General features: G+C 37.2%; 1 protein-coding gene across 1 annotated transcript in view; it reads right to left on the bottom strand.

The window, feature by feature from the left end:
• Positions 1–22,061, bottom strand: part of SYT16 (synaptotagmin 16) — a 115,471-nt gene that overhangs the window by 43,448 nt on the left and 49,962 nt on the right. Inside the window, exon 2 of the mRNA XM_063091368.1 lies at positions 1,100–1,312. Within this exon, the coding sequence (XP_062947438.1) occupies positions 1,100–1,312 (213 nt within the window). The remainder of the gene's footprint in view (positions 1–1,099; positions 1,313–22,061) is intronic.

Raw genomic sequence — 22,061 nt, 5'->3', positions numbered from 1 at the left:
TGATCTTCTCTTAACGTCTGTGCTCTTTTTTCTCTGTCTAGTGTTGAAAACATGGAAGATCTACTACTATGTCTTCATTGGTTTGACTGACCATATGCCCAAAAGGAAAGAAGAAAAAGATTAGAGAACTCAGTTCATTGAGACCAGGTCATGAAGGCAGATGGTGTGACATTTTCTCTAGCTTTTTAACCAAACTTCCCTGTTCCAATGTCTGTGTCTACTCATAGCTCTAGGCATGAAGAAATCAGAGAGATGCCTGACCTTTGCTCGGGAAAACACTAAGAAATATTGTACTACTGTTCTTTTTGCATCTTCTCTCTGGATTATTTGGTGTATGTGGGGAGGGAGGGGGATCCCTAGCAAGGCCTATCCACCATCACAAGCTATGCCTACCCTGCCTCTGAATATCCGCTCCCGTTGTGAAAGGTAAGCTTAGGATGAAGATTCTAGGGGATGGTATAAACTTTGTGCATGATTCTCATGCAGGCGGGGTTTGTCAGAAAGCACAGGGACTCAGGTGACGATATAGGGCATGTATTCTTTGAAAAAGCTTATTTCATATTATTATAATACATATTTTTATTTGGAAAATAAAAAACAAAAAACCTATTGCTTTAATAATACAAACTATTCAAAGAAAACTTTCAAAATATCTCCCAAGGTTATACAAAGATATGGAAGACTGACTCTATATGGTTCTAAATGGGAGAAAAGGCACAGAATCTCAATGTTAGTGGCCAGGGGTGTGAAATTTTTGTACTTATCAGAAGGGAACAAGATTTTATAAAGCCTGATAAGTATGTTCTAGTCAATAGTATTCAAAATGTATGAAACGGTAACCTACCAGGAAAGAAGGAGTCCCATAAACCAGGGGCAAGAATTGCCTACTTCGGATCCAGTCCCTCTGCCAGCCCCCCACATGACCCCTTGCTAGGCTTAAAGCAGCCCCTTTGCCCTGTGCTAGCTGCTGCAGCCTGTCTTGTTCTCTCTTCCTCTCTGGACTGTCAGATGCTGAGTGCAGAGGTGAAGTGATTCAAAAACATTCTTATCATTGGCCATCTCTGATCTAGATTAAGGAAGGGTGTGATGCAACGAATACCTTCACAGGCAGACACTTCTGTGCTATCTTCTTCGTGGGCAGAGAGCAAATAGCTGAACTTCGGTTTCTGCTCCAATTCTGTCCACTTTCCTTTCTCAGATGCTCCGGAGCGGAAACTCTGGGACCGGGACACAGAAATCTCAAATTGTTTGATCATCTCCCCATCAGTGTCAGAAGATGTGCACAGCTCTTCATCTTCCCCAAAGCTGTTAACTGGGAGCAAACGACAAGAGCCATGAGTCTCCTGTGTGGCCCACGATCCAATGCAGAGATGGACCATCATCGAGGAAAACAGAAGAGAGGAACATGGACATTAGTCTGGATCAAAGCAGGCTCAAACTGCATAGAGAGAATTTAAAGCACTTTTGAAACACAAATTTGAGTCCAAAGGAATGAAACAAGAAATGAAAGCTTATAAAGATAATTATAAATATATGGAGAAACCATTGGGACCCCCACAATCAACATAATGAGCCCTCGTGTTGACCTGGGAAGACTTGCCTATTTGTAGTTTATACAGGTATGTGTCCGTAACCTAGAATGGGGCATTTATCAGTGCATCTGCCTTATATGCAGTTCTAGTAAATGGCAATAAGATATATGCTCTTCATCTCATCTCATTTATTAAAACACACAGAGCCAAGCCCCACTTCGGAGAAGAGATATTTACAACTTAGATTTTCCAAAAGCTTCCTAGTTTTGAAGAGTCTCATTGAATATGTGTGTTTTTACTAGTTCATACTAGAAATGTTCTGAATCTTTCTCAGCATCAGCAATCCAACCCAAATACCTCTTGAATTATTCTTAATACATCTCACTGTGTACATTTGAGGTTTACCACATGATGTTACAGGATACATATAGAGTAAAATTGTTTCTATAGTGAAGCAAACTAACATATCTACCATTTCACAGTTACTTTTGTAACAAGAGCAGCTGAAATCTATTTAGTAAAAGTCCCTAGTACAGTACAACTTTATTAAGTATAGTCCTCACGTTGTACATCAGATCTTTACACTTGCTCATCCTACATATCTGCTACTTTGTATCCTTTGACCTCCATCTTTCCATTTCTACCCCACTCCATCCCACCCCTGATAACCATTGTTTTATTCTCTATTTCTGTATATTTAATCATTTTCTTTTAAGATTCCACATATAAGTGCGATGATGCAATCACACAATATGTTTCTTTCTGTTTATGGCTGATTTCACTTAGCATAATGTCCTCGAGATCCATCCATATTGCAAATGGCAGGATCTCCTTTTTTAAAAAAAAACTCAGTAGTATTCCATTGTATACATATGAGGGTACTTCAAAAGGTTCATGAAAAATTGAATTGAAAGATAATATGAATCTTTTCATAAACTTTTTATAATACCCTCATATATGCTACATTTTCTTTATCCATTTGTCCATCAACAGACACTTGTGTTGTTTCCATATCTTGGCTATTGTGAATAATGCTGCAATGAACATGGGAGTGTGGGTGTCTTTACAAGGTGATGATTTTATCTCCTTTGGGCATACACAAAATAGTGACTCTTGGATAATATGGTGGTTGCATTTTTAGCTTCTTTAGGAACCTCCATACTTTTTTTCTTTATAGCTTCCACATTCCCATCAATAGTGTACTAGGATTCTCTTTTCTCCACACCCTTACCTAGTCTTTTTGATAACAGCCATCCTAAGAAACACACTTTGAATTATTTATGTACTTTCCCCACATCCTCCACATACCAGCACCCCAACCCTCCTTCAGTTTCTCTGCTGAGATAGTTCCTGCTCTTGAGTTCTTTGCCGTTGTTCCCTCCGCCTCCCTCCGCTGTTTACACGACTGGCTCCTTCACATCATTCAGATCTCAGCTTGACTGTCACTTCATCCTAAAGGCTTCCCTGGTCATCCTCCCTTAAATAGTTCTCATAAAACTAATCTTTATTTCTCTGTTCTCTCCTGTAACTTCCATGAAAATAAAGGTATTGCCGGTTTTGTTAACTGATGTCTCCCCATTATGCAAAACAATGCCTGCTGCACAGTAAGTACTTAATAAAGACTGTCAAATGCTGAATAAATTGATGAATACCCAGTGTCCTCCCTAGCTTGAGCACCCACACATGCACCCACACACTGTCCCCTGTGCCTGTCATGTTCATCTCCAGCCCTCATCTAGACTAGTCAAGAATCTAATTCATCACTGAGGTCTCAGCCTAGACATCAAGTCCTTCCTTGACCCCTTAAACCAGGCTAAGGGCTCCTTCCGTGTGCTACAAAATAGTTCTCTGGTCCTCCCTTGTCAATGCTCACTCCTGTGTTGTGGTGGAATTACCTACCTAATTGCCAATCATTGTACCTAACTGTATACACCATGAGGCAACCAGACTGCCCACCTTTGCATCCAGACCCTATCTCTGTGCCAGGCACATAGCAGATTACTCTGTAAATATTTGCTCAATGTGAATTGAAAACTATAAATAGTGGGGAATAATTTTTTAATCATTTCCTTCTTCTATCCAAAAGTCACATAATGATTCCAGAGAAGAACATAATGGTTAATTCACAGATGGGTCCTGAAGATCACTTCTGAATCAGAAGCTAAGAAGAAATAAAAAGCCATATTTTAAATGAGAAAAAATACTTTTAAACACCAGCCTGGTCAAAACATTTATTCTCTGGCTTGGCTAAGAGTTGACATTCCCGAATTTCTTTGGAAGACTAGTAATAACAACAAACACTGGGCACTCTTTATGCACTAGGTACTGTCCTAAGTGCCTGACACATATTTAATCCATACAAAACCTCTAATATTTCCATTTTCCATGTAAGAAAACTGAGGCAGAGAGAAGTACACAATTTGCTGAAGATCATACTACAAATAAGAGGTAGAACCAAGATTTGAATCAAAGCAGCCTGTATCTAGAGCCCAAGTTTCTAATTACTATGCTGGAGAACCAGAGAGAGGTGGCAGAAGAAGTCACTCTGCATGCTCACATTCACTAGCTAAGTCCCTGTTGGCTAGTCCCTTCACCTCTCTGGCCCCATTTCCTTATTTTTGGATCATTTCTAAGATCTGGATCATTTCCTGGGTCTTTCGTAGCTCTAAAATTCTCTGACCCTAAACTTCCTGCCTGACAGGCATCAATTTTCAGTTGTTTCATATTGACCTTCTCCTTTCTGGAGCAGCTAGTCCAAGAACATGACAGCGCATCTTTGTCAACTCACTTGATTATTAGCTTTGTCAGCGCCACAGTAGGACCTGAAGACCTAAGTGTCAGGAGAGATTACCTTTCCCACTCATACTCCATAGCTGCACAAATACCATCCCCTCAGAAAACCACCACAGTGAGCAGTCTCCTTATGCTTCCATGTGCTGGGCACAGCACTCTGGTATGGGATGGACTGTCATATATGGGAGACCAACAGGAACAAAATTAAACTCCCGCACTGTTAGAGTGCAGGACCCGCTAGGCACCCAGGAGGTAGTCAGGGAGATTCATGCATGGGAGGGGTGGTTGAATTAGAATTAGACATCCACTGGAGCTCTTTCCAACTCTGAGATTCCATTCTAATTATATTTTAAGGCCAGTTTTAAAAACTTAGGTAGTCATAAGTCACCATTTCAAATGGATGAGTCAATGCATAGATATTTTCCCATCTATAAAGTTAATAATTAGACTTAATTTACTAGTACATGGTCTTCGATTTTTTCCAGTAAGCCAGTGATCATCCACAGAGCAAAGATTCTTCTCACCTGATACAATAATCATAGAGTAAATATAACATTTCCCATATATTAAAAGAATAGTATATGTCAAATTACCTTAGGTTTTTACATATAACATTCCATTTAGTCATCACAGCAATACCATGAAGTAGGGACTATTATTATTCCCATTGTATAGACAGAAAACAGAGGCACAGAAAGGTGAAGTAACTTGCCATAAAGTAACAAGGTTGGGAAAGTAACAAAGCTGGAACTTGAATGTAGAACCTATGTCCTCAACCACCATGCAGATCATCAGATATCATGACATCAGGAAACTAGAGCTATAGCTAGCTTATTCTTCAGAGTGAGGTGAGAGGGAGCTGTGTGGTTTCCACCCTGAAATCTGCCAGGAGGCTGCTTCCTTGTGATGCACAAAAGAAGAGGAGAGCAGTGGGAAAAGCAGTAAGTCTGTGTGGATGTAAATGCATACAGGCAGCCTGCAATGCAACTGGCCTACTGCTCCTCATGGGATTGTAAATACAACTGCACATGCTTTTCTAAGCCTCACTCCCCAAGGACCTCAGAATTCTCAGTCTAAGAAGGAAACCTATAATCTCTCCCAAAGCCACTGAGCAACAATAGAAGTAAACAGTGGCGCTATTACAGCAATAAAAGTAATCCCTTATACAGCATTTATCATGTGCCAGGCATTGTTCTAGAACTTGATAGAGGTTAACTTGCTTGCTCCTAACAATAGCCCAATAAAATCAGTACTATTATTATCCCCATTCTATGGATGAGGAGTCTAAGGCACAGTGAGGTTAGTCGCTTGCCACAGTTATAACAGTATATAAGTGGTGGACCAAGATTCAAACCCAGGCTACCTTGCTCCAAAGTCCATATTATTAATAGCCTATAATGCTCCCTCTGACATCTGTTCTTTCAAGGAAGAAACTTAAGTCCTGGACAAAATCAAAGCAACTGTGTTTTATCACTAGGAAAATAAAATCACATAGGTTAGGCTGGAAAGAATTTTAATGAGCATCTATTCCTTCACTTTCACATAGAGAAACCAAAGCCTAAAGAGGTGAAGTGATTTGCCGACCAAGCCAGGACAAATCCCAGGTCTCCAGTGTTCCACGTTGATGGCTTTCCCGTATTATTTTCTAGTCTCTCTCCTCAACGGGTGTTTTGTTGTTGTTGTTTTTAACAAATTCAAATTCTGGCCCTGAACTGTTCAGAATATTCCAGCTACTTGCCTTGTAACTGCATCTACATCAACATTAAACAGCTGATCTGGGTTTTATTCAACTTAATCTTTAATAATCACCAAGTTTCATCTAAATTGTGGCTTCTGTTTCTGAGATAAGATAGCACTTTCTGAAGCGCCATATAAATATCAAATTCAAAGCTCTTTCCACCTAAGTACCTGGGAAATAGTGCGGTGGAAATTTTTTTTTTTTTTTTTTTTTTTTTCTTTTTCGTGACCGGCACTCAGCCAGTGAGTGCACCGGCCATTCCTATGTAGGATCCGAACCCGCGGCCGCTGGGAGCGTCGCCGCGTTCCCAGCGCTGCACCCTCCCGAGTGTGCCACAGGCTCGGCCCCGCGGTGGAAATTTTTATTAAAATTTTCACCTCTTCATCCAATTAACTTGCTAATATGACAGAAAAAAAGTAGCACCATTATCACAGATGTGGATACACCTTGAAGTTGAAAGATTGTTCATCTCACTCAGTCACAGAATTCAGACAAACCCTAGATAACATCTACCACCAAAGGGAAGTCCAACTCTTCTGCAACCTTTCTGATACATGGCCATCTAGCTTCATCCTGTATCCACACACTATAGAAATGCTACTGTGAACTTCTTGCACCGGCAGGGATTTCATGACTTAACAGGCAGAGAGAGAGCCTGTTCTTGACAATGACCTATCAATATCGAGTCCCTACTACAATGGAACCAGAGTGTCCCTCTATCTAATTTTTAATGATTTTTTTTTCTAGTTTAAGGAGGGGCAGAGGAAATTCCATCTTTATCTTCCACATGTAAGAGACAGGAAGGTGGGAACTCAGTGCGACAAACTGCCTGTTGAATATAGCATCAATCAAAGCTAGACTGGTTAAGAGGGCAGAATGTGGAGTCAAGCCGTCAGGGTTTAAACCTTAGATCTTCCATTTGCTGATTTGTGACTTAAGCAAGTTCCCTAATCTCTCTGAACTTCAGTGTCCTCATTTTAGATATCCTTTACCTCTTAAAATTGTTAACAAGACTAAATGAGATAAGCCATGCAAAGGTAGTTAGCACATGTGTGGCATGTAATATACTCAAAAAATGTTAATTACTATTATTATTCCCCATCATGTCATTGCCCTATGCAGAAATCCTTTTATGCAGCCTGGCATTTACATGCAAAGGAAAGAATGTGCCTGTTCTCTCGGGGTCTGACTTGAGAATTTACCATCAGGATTGTTGTAGGGAAAGAGTGGAAGAAACAAGGGCTGGGACAGGAGGAGCTTAATCTGATTGTGTGGGTTTCATTGCCCACCTTACCTCACAGTCGTTTTTCCCAAGCCTGGAGACAGACTGCTCTGCAGGAGTTAGCAATGCAGTCTGGAAGCGGGCAGTGCCCAACACCTGCTCATTTTGTTGCTTCTTTTAAGGCAATAAAACTACCAACTGATGATGCAAAGGGTGGATTTCTTGAGCCTGTCTGCTGCTAATTTACAGATGGAGAAAGAATGTATAAATGATCAGTGCAGCTCCAAGCTTACTAATTCCTTCCCACCCACATAGGAGCAATTAGGTGGAGACAAGTACTGCTCACATCTTACAGACAGGAAGTAGAGACAGGTGGGGGTGGCTTGTGCTCAGTGGTGCAGTACCCGGGTGCTGCTTTTAACTACAATTGCAGGAAATCTTTTATGTACAAGATTTCTCAAATACCTACAGCGAATGTCTGCACTGGTGGCTGTAAAGGATAGACATAAGAACAAGAAGCTGATTAGAGTGAAAAAGCAGAAGGGAGGTCAAAGGCAACAAGTACCCAAATAAGATCTTAGGAAAAATGGCCACATTCCTAAAGGTACATTTCAGCCCTTCTTGGACTCAAGCATGTTGGAAAAAAGTGTTTTTATAAATCATCCATTCTTGATTTTTTCAGACTATGCTCTGTGGAGGTCTAGGTTTCCCCAAAGGAGTTTCAGTGCCATGGTAGAAGCAGGGATGTGGTGGATGCACTGAGCAGGTTGGGCTCTACACCCTCTATAGCCAGGACTATTTTTCTTTAATATTTATATTTTTATAAGATTCTGCTGGGAAAAAAGTAGGAGTCTGACACTTTAAAGAAGTTTGAAAAACACTGATGTAATCTAACTCCTTCATTCTACCAAGTAGAAACTTGGCCAAGACCACTTAAGAGACTTAACCATAGTCACATAACTAGTTAATGGCAGAGGAGGAATCAGCATCTGGTTCTCCTGTGAGCACCTGTTTTGTCACCCAAAGTTAGTCTGAGATGTTTTGACAATTCCATCTCATATATGTACAAAGAGATGGCACTTATAATAGTTAACTGCAAGTCAAATAGAAAAGCTTTCATTAAAATTAGTAACCTACAAAGCACTATACCAGGGAATAAGTAAGTTACAATATTGAGAATTTAAGTTCTGGTAATGGTAGAGTGAGTGATTCAAATCAACCCTCCTATAAATAATCATCATAAATTTACAACAAAATTCTTTAAACCAATATTTGAAGGTATGGAGAGTAAGCAAGAACAGTCAGAAACTAGAGGGGATATAATTTTTGAAGGAAGGGAACTTTATTGGGTGAGACATACAGTTACCGTGCTTTTCTGCTAAAAGTACTCCTAAATCTGTGGGGCACAGAGCATCCAGGACTCAAGCAGAAATCACAAGCTTTCTTGACTTGAGGTGTCAAAGGACAGAGTTCAGGGCAGTCAGAGCAGATGAAAATAAAGAGGGCAAATCCCCAAAAGGAGGGAACCACAGAGAGAAAACCCCCAAATTTGAATATGAATTTAGCTCAACTCTTGGCTAAAACCTGAACTAATAGTGCATGGAGGAGAATGCAAAGAAACCAGAATAAATAAACACTAGAGGGCTAAAAAAGGTGAGCAGACATTTCAGCTACTGCCCATCTCAGAGGAGAAAGAGTTGGGAGACTGAGTCTGGCCAAGTTAGAGGGGCTTGGTAAACACCCCAGGCTTCCATTATAACTCTAGAAGTGAAACTTAGAAGTAAGACTAATAATAAAAGTGAAACAGGCCCATCCTGACAAAGTATAAGTCCAATACTTCCCAAGATCAAAGGAATCAGCTAGCCATAAAATTGTGGGCTAGAACAAAAAGCAAAACTTTCCAGAGTAAGATGAAAGAATCCAATGCCTCTACAACATTTCATCCATAATGTCAAGTGCACAATCAGAAATTACTAGACATACAAGGAAACAAGGAAAATGTGAATTATCAAGAAAAAAAGCAATTGAACTAGCCCCAAGATAATTCAGATGTTGGATGTAGCAGGCAAAATCTTTAAAGCATCTATTATATGTTCAAAAATCCAAAGGAAAAATGGTCATAATAAATATGCAGAAAGGGAATCTCAGGAGAGAAATGGAAACAATATAAAATAAATAAATATTTATTCTAGAATTTAAAATACAATCTCTGAAATTATTTTTTAAAATGTCACTGGATTGTTTTTATAGTAGGTTGGAGATGGCAATGAACTTGGAGAGATCTCAACAGAAAATAATCAATCTGAAAAACATAAAAAATTGGGGGGGAAAAGCCTCAGTGAACTATGATAGAATATCAAACAGTATAAACTATGTAAGTGGAGTCCAAGGAAAAAAGACAAAAAACAAAAGGTGGAAGAAAATATTTCAAAAATTATGGCTGAGAATCTTCCATATTTGTTGGAAAAAAAATCAACATATAGATATAAACACTGTAGTAACCTCTTCCAAAAATTCAACATCTAGGCACATCACAGTCAACTAGCTAAAAATTAAATAAAGCAGTAAGAGCAACCGAAAATGAAAAAAACAGATGCAACAAATAGAACACAAACAGCAAAATGACACATATAAACCCAATAACATTTATACATTAAATGAAAATGAAAATAAATATCCCCTTCAAAAGTAGAGATTGTCAAACTAGATAAAAAAAGCATAACTCAACTGTATGATGGCTATAAGAACCATACTTTAAAAATAAATACAAACAGGTTGAAAGTAAAAGGATTAAAATATAAGTTATGCAAACTGTAATCATTAGGAAGCTAGTGCATTTATATTAATATCAGAAAACGTAGACTTCAAGATAAGGAATATTACAGGAAATAAGGAAGTATGTTTTATAATGATAAAGTGGCTAGTTTATCAAGAAGACACACAAACACAAAAAATGTGTATGCACCTATTAACAGGCTTTGAAATACATGAAGAGAAAAACTAACAAACTGAAAAAAGAAATAGACAAATTCAACATAAAAGTTAGCAATTTTAATACCCCCCTTCTCAGTAGCTGATAGAGCAACTAAAAAATCAGTAAGTATATAGATTTATGTTATGACCCAACATACAGTCGATGCTGATGATGAGCACTTGAAAAGAGTGTTCTGCACTTGTTGAACGACACAGAGTTCTATAAATGTCAAAGAATGTTATAGAAAGTAGAGGAAGAGAGAATATTTCTAGGCCCATTTTATGAGCCAGAATAATCCTAATACAAACATCTCTTAACAAAACTATCACAAGTATAGAAAACTATATACCACTGTCCCTTAAATAATTACAAAAAAATCTTAGCAAAATATTAAAAAATGAAATCCAGTAATGTATTAAAAGGATCATATATTATGACCATATAAGATTTATCTTAGAAATGCAAGGTTGGTTTAAGATATAAAAATCAATTGATATACTTCGCCAAATTAACACAACAAAAAAGAAAAACAAAATAATCATCTCAACACAAGCAGAAAATTCTGTCAAAATTTATTGCCAATTTCTAATAAAAACAAAACAAAAAACTCAGCATATTAGGGATATTCTTCAATCTGGGGGAAAAAAGCAGGTACGGATCTGCTAAAACCCTATAGCTAATAGCATCTACAAGGACTACTCAGAGAATTGGGTGAAGTCATTATATAAAAACAAATTCTATTTCTATACTCTAGCAACAAATCAAAATAAAATTTTTATAAATTCCATTTAGAATAGCATCAATCCACATTAATAGTTTGGAATGAATTTAACAAAGGCATTTAAAACTCTCACACTAAAAGCAATAAAATATTATTGAGAGGAAATAGAGATTGACTCAATATTGTTAATGTTAATTTCTCCCAAATTAGTCTTGATTTAATGCAATCCAAACTAAAATCCAAACAGATCTTTTTTTGTCAAATTTGACAAGCAAACTCTAAAATGTGCAAGGTTATATAAAGGACCTAGAATGGTCAAAATAATGTTTAAAGAGGACAAAGTACAAGGACCAACCTACCTTATTTTAAGACTTCCTTCATAGCTATGTTAATTGAGACAATTTTCTATTGGCAAAAAGATGGACTAATACATCAATAGAATAGGATAGAGTCCAGAAACAGCTCCATACAAGTATGATCAATTGTTTTTTTACAATGGTACTGAGGTAATTCAATGGAGGAAATAAAAATCTTTTCAAAAAATGATGCTTGAGCATATAGATATCTATATGAGAAACAGGGACATCGACCCTTATCTCACACTATATATAGTGTAAGTGTGCATATGTGTATAAATTAATCATAAATGTAATTGCAAAACTTTAAACTATAAAACTCCTAGAGAAAAAATCATAGGAGTAATCTTTGCAACCTTATGATATGCAAAAGCATGAATCGTAGCACAAAAAATTGATAAGTTAGATTTCATCAAAATTAAAAACTTTTGCTTTTTGAATGATATCATTAAGAAATAAAAAGGAAAGCCATAGACTGAGTTAAAATATTTACACACATGTCATATAAAGAATTTCTGTCAAAAATGTATAAAAACCTTTTACAACTCAATACACCTTGATATAAACAACTCAATAAAAAAACAATTCGAAACAGACACTTAACAAACTTACATGTACAAAAGGCCTATAAGCAAATGAAAGATACTCAACTGCAGTAATCCTCAGGGTATTACAAATTAACCCACCACAATGAGGTATCGATAAAATTCCTAAAATCTGAACATATCAAAAGCAAGGAAGTATCTAAGGCACCTGAAGCCCTCATACACTAGTGATGGGAATGTAAAATAGTAAAACTACTTTTGAACACTCTCTGGCAGTGTCTTAAAAATTTAAACTTCCATTTGACCATATAACCCAGCCACCCAACTGCTGGATATTTTCCCAAGAGAAACAAAAACACATCTATACAGAGATATATATTTATATATGTTTCTATCAGAATTTAATACAAACAATTCACACAAATGTTCATAGGAGCTTCATTTGTAATAGCCAAAATCTGGAAGCAACTCAAAAGTCAAGCAACAGGTGAACAGATAAACAATATTAATACAAAGTAATACTATTCAGCAATTAAAAGGAATGAACTATTTATACCTGCAACACTCAAAAGCATTTAGCTGAATGGAGAAAAAACGGGGGGGGGACAAAAAAAGACTACACATTGCATGAGTCCACTTATATAATATTCTAGAAAATTAAAAATAATATATAGTGACAGAAAACAGATCAGTGATTGCTTGAGATGGGGTTGAAGAGAGGAATGGATTAAAAAGAGGCATGAGGGCCGACCCCGTGCGCACTCGGGAGAGTGCGGCGCTGGGAGCGCAGCAGCGCTCCTGCAGTGGGTTTGGATCCTATATAGGGATGAGCCATGCGCTCACTGGCTGAGCACAGTGCAGCCGGTCACAAAAAAGACGGGAAAAAAAAAAAAAGGCATGAGAAAATTTTTGAAGTGATGTAAATATTTTGTAACAAATGATTGTGTTGACTGTTTCACAAGTAATAATATGTCAAAACTCAAACCGTACACTTTATATAGGTGCAGTTTACTATATTTCAATTGTGCTTCAATAAAGTTTCTGAAAAGTGAGTTAAAGTAAAGCTTACCTCTCCCCCACTACAAAGCACTAAAGACCTCTGCTTATTAACTCAAATACTCCCAGCCTTGAACCATTTCTATGCAGCTGAGAAGGCTCAAATCCATAAGCCAATGAGTTCTAGAACTTGTCTTCCTGCTCTAAATCTAGGTACTGAAGGCCTGAGTATCCATCCAATGGAGCAACTCTCTAATCCCCACTGTTTTTACCTGGGATGTTCTTCTGGATTTCTGATTTATATTCTGAATTCCTATAGAAGTCTTGAAACCCAGTCCACAGTTTAGCTCTTGTCTGAACCCACCTTCATATCTCTAGTTATTGGACCCTGTTCCCTGTGCCAACAGCCACTAACTAACGTCAAACCTAACTAACCCTGAATACAGACAATGTTGCCACAACCAGGGCCCTCCTGCTGCCGTATTCAGCCCACTGTATTTATGCCCATGAGAAAAAGTGTTTGCCTACATCAGCCCCAAGTTGTCCTTGCATCTCTGGATAGGAAAGTGTGTTGCTGATTATTCACCTAAGGCATCGGCCCTATATCCAGGGCTCCTGCAGCCTCTTTGAAGCTTATTTCCCTTCCTCACCAGGCCAAACTCATCCACAATAATAAAAGAGGCATCATGAAAGTATTGAGAGGTAGGGTGATTGGTTCTGATTATAGGAATCACAAAAACCTAAACCACAGATAGTATTCTGAACAGATCTATGTCTGTACTCAGACTCACTGGGACTTCATTTCTCACTAATCAGGACTCTCCAGTACCAATGGGGGTTTTTTGTTTGTTTGTTTTTTGTTTTTTTTGTGATCGGTAAGGGGGTCGTAACCCTTGGCTTGGTGTCGCCCGCACCGTGCTCAGCCAGTGAGCGCACCAGCCATCCCTGTATAGGATCCGAACCCGCCGCAGGAGCGCTGCTGTGCTCCCAGCGCCACACTCTCCCGAGTGAGCCACCAGGTTGGCCCCCACTGGTTTTTAACATTTGGCTTTGACAAGTACTCTAAGCTGTTTCATCACTGCAACAGGACTGGACAAGATCACGTGATAAACTGTCAACCTCCCTGACTCTTTCAAGCTCTGTTCTCTAATTTGTGTGACTCCTGTAAGGGAATTTCTTGATAGGACCCAAGTGTTATGTTGTCTTCCTACTATGGTGTCATTTACGTACAAATTAATGACCAAGACTGTAATGTACTCTGCTGAGAGCTGAGGCAATCTGATAATTAAATTTCTGCACATGCAGAGAAAACACAAAACCAGAATGGTTTTCTTGCTTTCTTTTCCACATTGCCCCATATTTCTCTATCACTCCAGTGAATCCTTACAAGCAAATGTGAGTCAACATTTTAATTTATAAATGCTCTAATTAGGAAGATTTTTTTTTTTTAAATCTCATTGCCATGGATACTAAAATGAAGGACCTGGGATGTGTAACCAAGGCTGAGAAAGATAATAAACAGCGCTTGTGATTCACAGGTGTTGTGAGTTTTGACTTTCTAGATATTTAGTTCATTTATTCATTATCTTATCCCATGCTGCAAATCATCCTCAAGGCAATTTCCAAAGTTATTGTTTCATCTTGCAATAAAGCCAAGTCAAGCTACAGAGATAATTTCTATAATGCAGTTTCAAAGTCTCCTCAGCACCAAATTCACAGTAAATATATCCAAATATATCACAACTGAAAAGAAATAGACTCAAAATACTCACATGGCTAAGTAACAGCTTTTTTAGAAGAAAAATAAAAAGCCATATTCCAAAAAAAGAAAAAAGAAACAGTCATAAAATCCATACATTTAGTGGAAGTGTGCATATACTAGAATAGCAGCCCCCATATGATGCTCCTGATAGAATCTGATAATGAATAACTCTTCTCCTTTTGAAAAAAAAATTAATAGAAAAGGTTTTCTCAATTTTCAGTTTTCCCCATAAAGTTTCTATGCCTTAGATCCTTGTTATAACACATATGCTGATACGCACAAGCAGGTAATAAAATAAATGAATATTAACAAAGAAACTTGGAAGTAGCTAACCATGCTTCTCTTTCTGCAGCTTGTTTTCCCATGGACATGCATATTCATGGACTGTTATATGGCTTCCATAATTTAGTCATATTTTCCACTGGTAAAAGTGTCCCTGATTCATGATGACAATAAATACATTAAAATTTTATGCAGTCCTGCAACACCACCTTGATTTTCAGGCATTCAACCACCTAAACAGGTTTGGCACTATTGAATTAGAAATGTTGCCCTGGATATAATAGTGTCCTCTGTTCCACCTATTTTCACAACTCTCATGCAGAGCTTACCTCCTGTTATTTTTCTTACTTACATTTTCTAAATGGTTTTGTATAGTTGTGACTCCCCTAACTTCTTCAAGTAATTTTCGGTCTTAATTCACTCTTCTCTAGTCTGTGCCCTTGGTGTCTTAATACTCTTAGAAATAAAGCAAATGCTTCAATAGTGAATGAACAAAGGAATTTAAAAATTAGTACAATACTGTATTAGCCTGGATTCTCCAGAGAAATAGAACTAATAGAATATATATGCTTGTAGAAAGGGATTTATTATTTTTTTAAAAAAATAGCTTATGCAATTGAAGCTGAGAAGTCTCAAGATCTGCAGTTGGCAAGCTGAAAACCCAGGATAACCAGTGGTGTAGTTCTAGTCTGACTCTGAAGGCCTACGAACCAGGAGAGCCAATGGTATAATAGGGTTCCAGCTGGAGGGCAGGAGAAGACTAACTCCCCAGCTAAACTAGTCAGGTGGGCGAAGTTGCCTCTTACTTGTCCCTTATGTTTTATTAAGGCTTCAATTGATTGGATGAAGCCCACTAACACCATGGAGGGAAATCTTCTTCGCTTAGCCTACTGATTCAAATGTTAATCTCATCCAGAACACCCTTAAAGACACATGGAAAATAACATTTGGCCAAATATATGGGCAGCCCAAGGCCCAGTCAAATTAACACAGAAAATTAACCATCACAAATACCATATAAAAGCTTAATCATAAAATTGGAAAAATACCAGCAAAGAAGCAGTCAGATGAGGGCTTTAACCCTACCTCTGACACTTCCCAAATAAGTGATCTTGGGTAATCTTTAAATATCAGTTTATTCATCTATACAAGTTAGACCAACTTTTGGTTTCATCTGTATGGAAGCCTGAGGCCAGACAGAGCTCCTCCTGCTACAAACTCATACAAATGCTCATAGAATTAGAAATAAAGCTGGCGTTAGCTCAGAGGGGTAACCGACTTGTTTTTACACCCCACAGGCTGATCTAGGATATTAATAGCCCTGCGATCATGTAAGACTGGATTCAGGAACCTACTCTTTAATAAAACACTGCCCTTCTTTTAATAAGGGGACTAATAAAATTTTGTCTAAAAAGTCTGCTTATCTTGCTATCTCTTGAGGGTGTGAATGGGAAAAAATTATCCATGAGAAATAAAAACCTCAAGACTATATTTCTCACAGATAAAATACCAGCATAGTGCAGGCATCTGAAGCCAAGAAATTAACAAGAAAAATGGTTAAGACCTATGAAATTTGGGAGACCTAACAGAAGCAAATGCAGTATTGCTCTATTAAAAGCCTTCTGATAACCTAAGGTATACAGGATTATACCACTCACCAGCACATAAACATCCCTGTTTATGATGAGCTCACCCCATGTCTTAGTCAGTTTGGGCTGCTACAAATAAGTACCATAGACTGAGTGGCTTATAAACAACAGAAATTTATTTCTCACAATTCTGGAGGCTGAAGGTCTGAGATCAGAGTGCCAGAATGATCAGGTTCTGATGATGGACCTTCAGGTTGCAGACTCACAACTTTTTGTTGTATCTTCATGTGATGAAAGAGAGCTAATTAGCTTTCTGGCCTCTTATAAAGGCACTAATCCCATTCATAAAGGCTCCACTTCAAGAAAAAATTACCTCCCAAAGAGGTCCCACCTCCAAATACCATCACATTAGGGTTTCAACATATGCATTTGGGGGCAACATAAATATTTAATCCATAACACTCTGCCCCTGGCCCATTAAAACTCATGTCCTTCTCACTTACTAAATACATTCTTTCCTTCCCAACAGCTCAAAAAGTCTTAACTTGTTCCAGCATCAACTCTAAAATCTAAAGTTTCATCTAAATATCATCTAAATCAGATATGGTGATAAACATCCACATTCCAAAAGGGAGAAATAAGAAAGAAGAAAGGGTGACAGGAAGGCCCCCAGCAAGTCCAAAACCTAGCAAGGGAAGCTCCATGAAATATTAAGTCTTAAGAATAATCCTCTTTGGATGGATTCTCTGCTTGCCAGGCCCACTGGTGTTGCAATCTCCTTCTCCAGCCCACCTTCAGGCCCCACTGGAGTAGAAGTCCTGCCCTGACAACTCTACCAGGCAGAGGTTATGGCCCCAGGGCTCTGCTTGGTGGCTCTGCCCCCAAAGCTTTGGGCTGTGGCCATCAGGCCTGTTGAAAGCAAGGTAATTGTCTTCCTTGTTGAAACCAAGGAGGCAGCCCTGATGATCTCTGAATTGCCTCTGGGGTCATTACTCTCTTGAAGAATAGTGCACACTCATGGCCAAACAGCTCTATGGTCCCATCCTGTAAAATTCATACAGTCCAACATCTTTCTTTCATTCCTTCTCATCTTCTTCCCCTTCAGTTCAAACTGGAAATTTTTCTGCTAGGGTACCTGATTAAGCCCATGGTTCAAACCAATAGTAATCTTCTTATCAAAAGATCACTTGGCCACACTTCCTTAACTTTTGCAATATGTATAGGCTAAGAATTTTCCAAATCTTCAAGTTCTAGTTCCTGTTTGCTTAATAGTTCCATCTTTAAATTATTTCTCTCTTCTTGCATTTTACTATAAGTGTCAGGAGAAGCCAAGCCACTCTTTCAAATTTTGCTTAGAAATATCCTCAGCTAAATATCCATTTCATTGCTCATGAGTTCTACCTTCCACAGAACACTAGAATATAAACACAGTTCAGCAAAGTTCTTTGTTGTTTTACAACGAGGATCATCTTTTCTCTGCTGTCCAATAATATCTTCCTCATTTCCATCTGAGACCTCATTAGAATGGACTTTACTGTCCACATCTCTTCCAATAATCTGTACATAATTATTTATGTATTCTCTAAGAAGATTAAAGTTTTCTCAATAGCTCTCCTCTTTTCTTTATGAGCCCTTACTAGAATCATCTTTAAAAGTTCTTTCATGACAATCTTGACTTTATCTAGCATATACTTCAATGCTCTTCCATCCTCTACATAGTACCCAGTTCAAAAGTTGCTTTCATGTTTTTAGCTATTTGTTATAGCTACACCCCACTTCTCAATACTAATTTATGTCTTTCACTCTGCTATAAAAAAGTACCACAGACTCATAAACAACAGAAATTTATTTCTGAGGGTGACAGCATGGTCAGGTCCTGGTGAAGGTCCTCTTCCAGGTTGCAGACTTCTGACTTCTCATTTTGTCCCTACATGGCAGAAAGATAGCTCACTAGCTAAGGGCACTAGTCTCATTTATGAGGTCTCCATCCCCATGACCTAATTACTTCCCAAAGGCCCCAATTCTAAATACCAACACATAAAGATTAGGGTTTCAATGTATGAATTTGAAGCATGTAAACATTTAATCCATAACACCTCACGGACCCACAGAAGATAATACACAAGAGGGATTAAACTAGCATGAGGGGAAATTAAATAAAATAAATACACAGTAATCTCAAGCATATGTGAAAGATTTACAAAGATCATCCATGTATTAGACCACAGAGGAGGTATCAAAAATAAAATTAGACCACATTCTCATTTCAGTACCACTAGAAATAAAACAAAAGACTTTTTAAAAATTATAAAAATGCTTTTGGAAACCAGAAACCACATTTTAAAATAATTTATGGGGCAAAAAATGCCCTAATTGGGATGATAAAATATTTATAACTGAAAAATAATGAACATATAACACATTATGCACTTGTAGGATAAAGTTAAAGTGGTAGGTACTTAAAGGAAATTCATGGATTATTTAATGTATATGTTAGAAAGCAAGAAAGAAAAAGATTGAAAAATTACTATGATAAATGGTCAACTTAAGATGTTATCAACCAACAGTTTAAACCAAAGAAAATTCAAGGAAGAGATATAAAAGATAAAATCAGATATTAATAAAAATTAATATAAAGAAAGCAAAACACTAGAGAAGATAAAAACCATTAGAGAAGATAAACCACTAACAAGATTGACTGAGACAAAGAATATAACTAAGATACAGTGGACATTTAAAAATCTTTGAAAAAAATAAACAATTTTAAAAGAAAAATACAGATATACATATATAGGATACAGATAGACCAACAACCACTAGAACAATAACCACTAAAGAAATAAAATTTAGAAAAAAAATTTCAAAATAGGCATCACATCCAGATGGTTTTATGTGAATTTTTTTAACCTTCAAAGAAGATTGCTCACTTATATAATGTTTCAGAAAGAAAAACTTCCCATATCATTTTATGAGGATGGTATAAATCAGGGTAGGAAATTTATATAGTAGATCCATCTCACTTAAAATCCTTGTTGTAAATATTCAAAACAGCAGCAAAAAAAAAATTCATAATATATTAAAAGTACATATATCAGGAATAAGAGTTCATAGCAGACATGCAAAGAAGTTTAAGTATCAGGAAAGTCTCTTAAATATAATTAACTTCATTAAAAGATTAAAGACAAACATTTAATCAAAACATATAATCTTATCTCAAAAGATGTGGAAAATCACTTTTTTAAAGTTCAACACCCATTCCTGATTTAAAAAAAAAAAACTCTTAGCAAACTGGGAATAGAATAAAACTTTTCAACCTGAAAAAGAAAATCTACAAAGCATCACACTCAATGAAACTTTAACATTCCTTTGAGACCATTCAAGACAAGCATACTTCCCATCACTTCCTTTCAGTGCTGTACTAGAGGTCTTTAAAGTTCTTTAAGACTAGAAAAATAAATGAAATATATGGATTGGAAAGAAGGAAATGAAATTTCCAACTTAGAACTTTCTATGTAAAAAAAAAAATTCAAGAGAAACCACAGTCAAGTTTGAAAACTATTGGAAGTTCATCAAGAGAACTTCTGCCTCTGATCAAGAGGGAATAACAAGTACCACATTTACCCTCCTGCATGAAACAAGTGAAATCTAGGGCATAAACAATGGTTCTCAAGATATTGAACATTAGGCAAACAAAACAGGAATTCCTGATTGATAGGGAATAAATAAGTCCTATGATTGCCCAAGCTCACTGCCTGAAGAAAATTCACAGGCACCACTTGGAGAGGGGTACCCTAGACAAAGCTAGTGGTCTACCTAACTTGAGGAGATAGAGCTAGGTGTCCAGGGAGGTCCAGGAAGTGAGAGCTCACAGAAACAGCATTGCAGAGGAGATCTACAAAGAGAAAGGACTCCAGACATCTGCAGTATTTGAGTGTGTAGCTGAATACTGATCAATGCAGGCATGTGAGGAAACTATCCAAAGAACCACTTGAAATGATTGAAGGGAAGAGTACCCAGAACTCACAAGGAACAGTGCCTGTTCCAACTAGTTAGAGTAGAAACCTCATAATTAATAGGGCATAGGGTAAACTACTCAGAAGGGTTTTGCCTCAGTAGTGAGCAAAACAATTAGCCCTAGATAAAACATTACTTTGACCCTTTCTAATAAAGCTCAAAAAAAAAAAAGACGTGAAAGAATCAAACTGCTACCACATAACTTAACCACATCCCAGAACAAAGTTCAAGAATATTTTTATATACTCAGCATGCAACAAGGTAAAATTCACAATGTATGATGACATCCAATCACAAGTTTCCCATTAGGCACAGAAGCAAAAAGAAAATCCCACCAATAATGAGGGAAAAAGTTAATTGAAATGAAGCCAGAAATTACACAGATAATAATTAGTAGGCAAGAACATCAAAATAGTTAGTATAACTGTATTTCATATATTCAAGAAGCTAGATTGAACATAAGTAGAGAGCTGAACAATTCAAATGAAACTTATACAGATGAAAATTACACTAGATAGCATAAAATATACTGAGATTGATGGCAGATTTAGGCAATGCAAGTCAGACAGCAAAATACATATGTAATGGGAGACTCTGGAGGAGACAGGGGCAGGAAAAATTACCTGAAGAAATAATTCCCAAATTTTTCCATATTTGATGAAAATTATAAACCCACCAATTCAAGAAGCTCAACACAGCTTAAGTCCAAGAAGAATGGTGAAAACTCTACCAAAGTACAACACAATCAATTTCCCTAAAACAAGGTAAAATGACCAGGAACAAAACAACACAAAGAGTAAAAACTAATGTAAATATTTAATAATGTACGGTAATATCAATGACTTTAGTTAATAATGACGCATCAACAATGGTTCATCAATTATAACAAATACACCACACCAACCCAAGATGTTAATGATAGAGGAACCAAGGCAGATGGGGACCAAGTACATAGTAACTCTTGGCACTTTCTGTTCACTATTTTTGTAACCCAAACCTGCTCTAATAGTAATCTATTATTTTATAAAAAGTAGTCAGAGGAAAAAGTGGCACTTTATGTACAGAGGAACATGGATAAGGATTACAGCAGATTTCTCATTAGGAAATCTCACAGTCAAGCAATATTTCTTAAGTGCTGAAAGAAAAAACTGACAAAATTCTATACCCAGAGAAAATATCTTTCAAAAGCAAAGGCAAAATAAAGACTTTTCAAAAAGAATTCATCACTGGCAGACCTGCACAACATGAAATGTTACAGGAAGTCTGCAAGCAGAAGAAAAATACTAGATATTAATCAGGATCTACACAAAGAAATGAAGAGCACCTGAAATCACTAAATGGGTAAATACGGTTAAGCATCATATGACAATGTTTCAGTCAACAACAGACTGCATATACAATGGTGGCCCCATAAGATTATAAGGGAACTCTCAAAATATCATAGCCCAATTCACTACCTTTTCTATGTGTAGATGTTTAGATACACAAATATTTACCACTATGGTACAACTGCCTACAATATTCAGTACAGTAACAC

Source organism: Cynocephalus volans, chromosome 3, assembly GCF_027409185.1.
Source record: "Cynocephalus volans isolate mCynVol1 chromosome 3, mCynVol1.pri, whole genome shotgun sequence".
In the NCBI taxonomy this organism is placed as follows: Eukaryota; Metazoa; Chordata; class Mammalia; order Dermoptera; family Cynocephalidae; genus Cynocephalus; species Cynocephalus volans.
The sequence above is the reverse complement of the archived record's forward strand: the minus strand, read 5'-3'. Positions and strand labels throughout refer to the sequence as shown.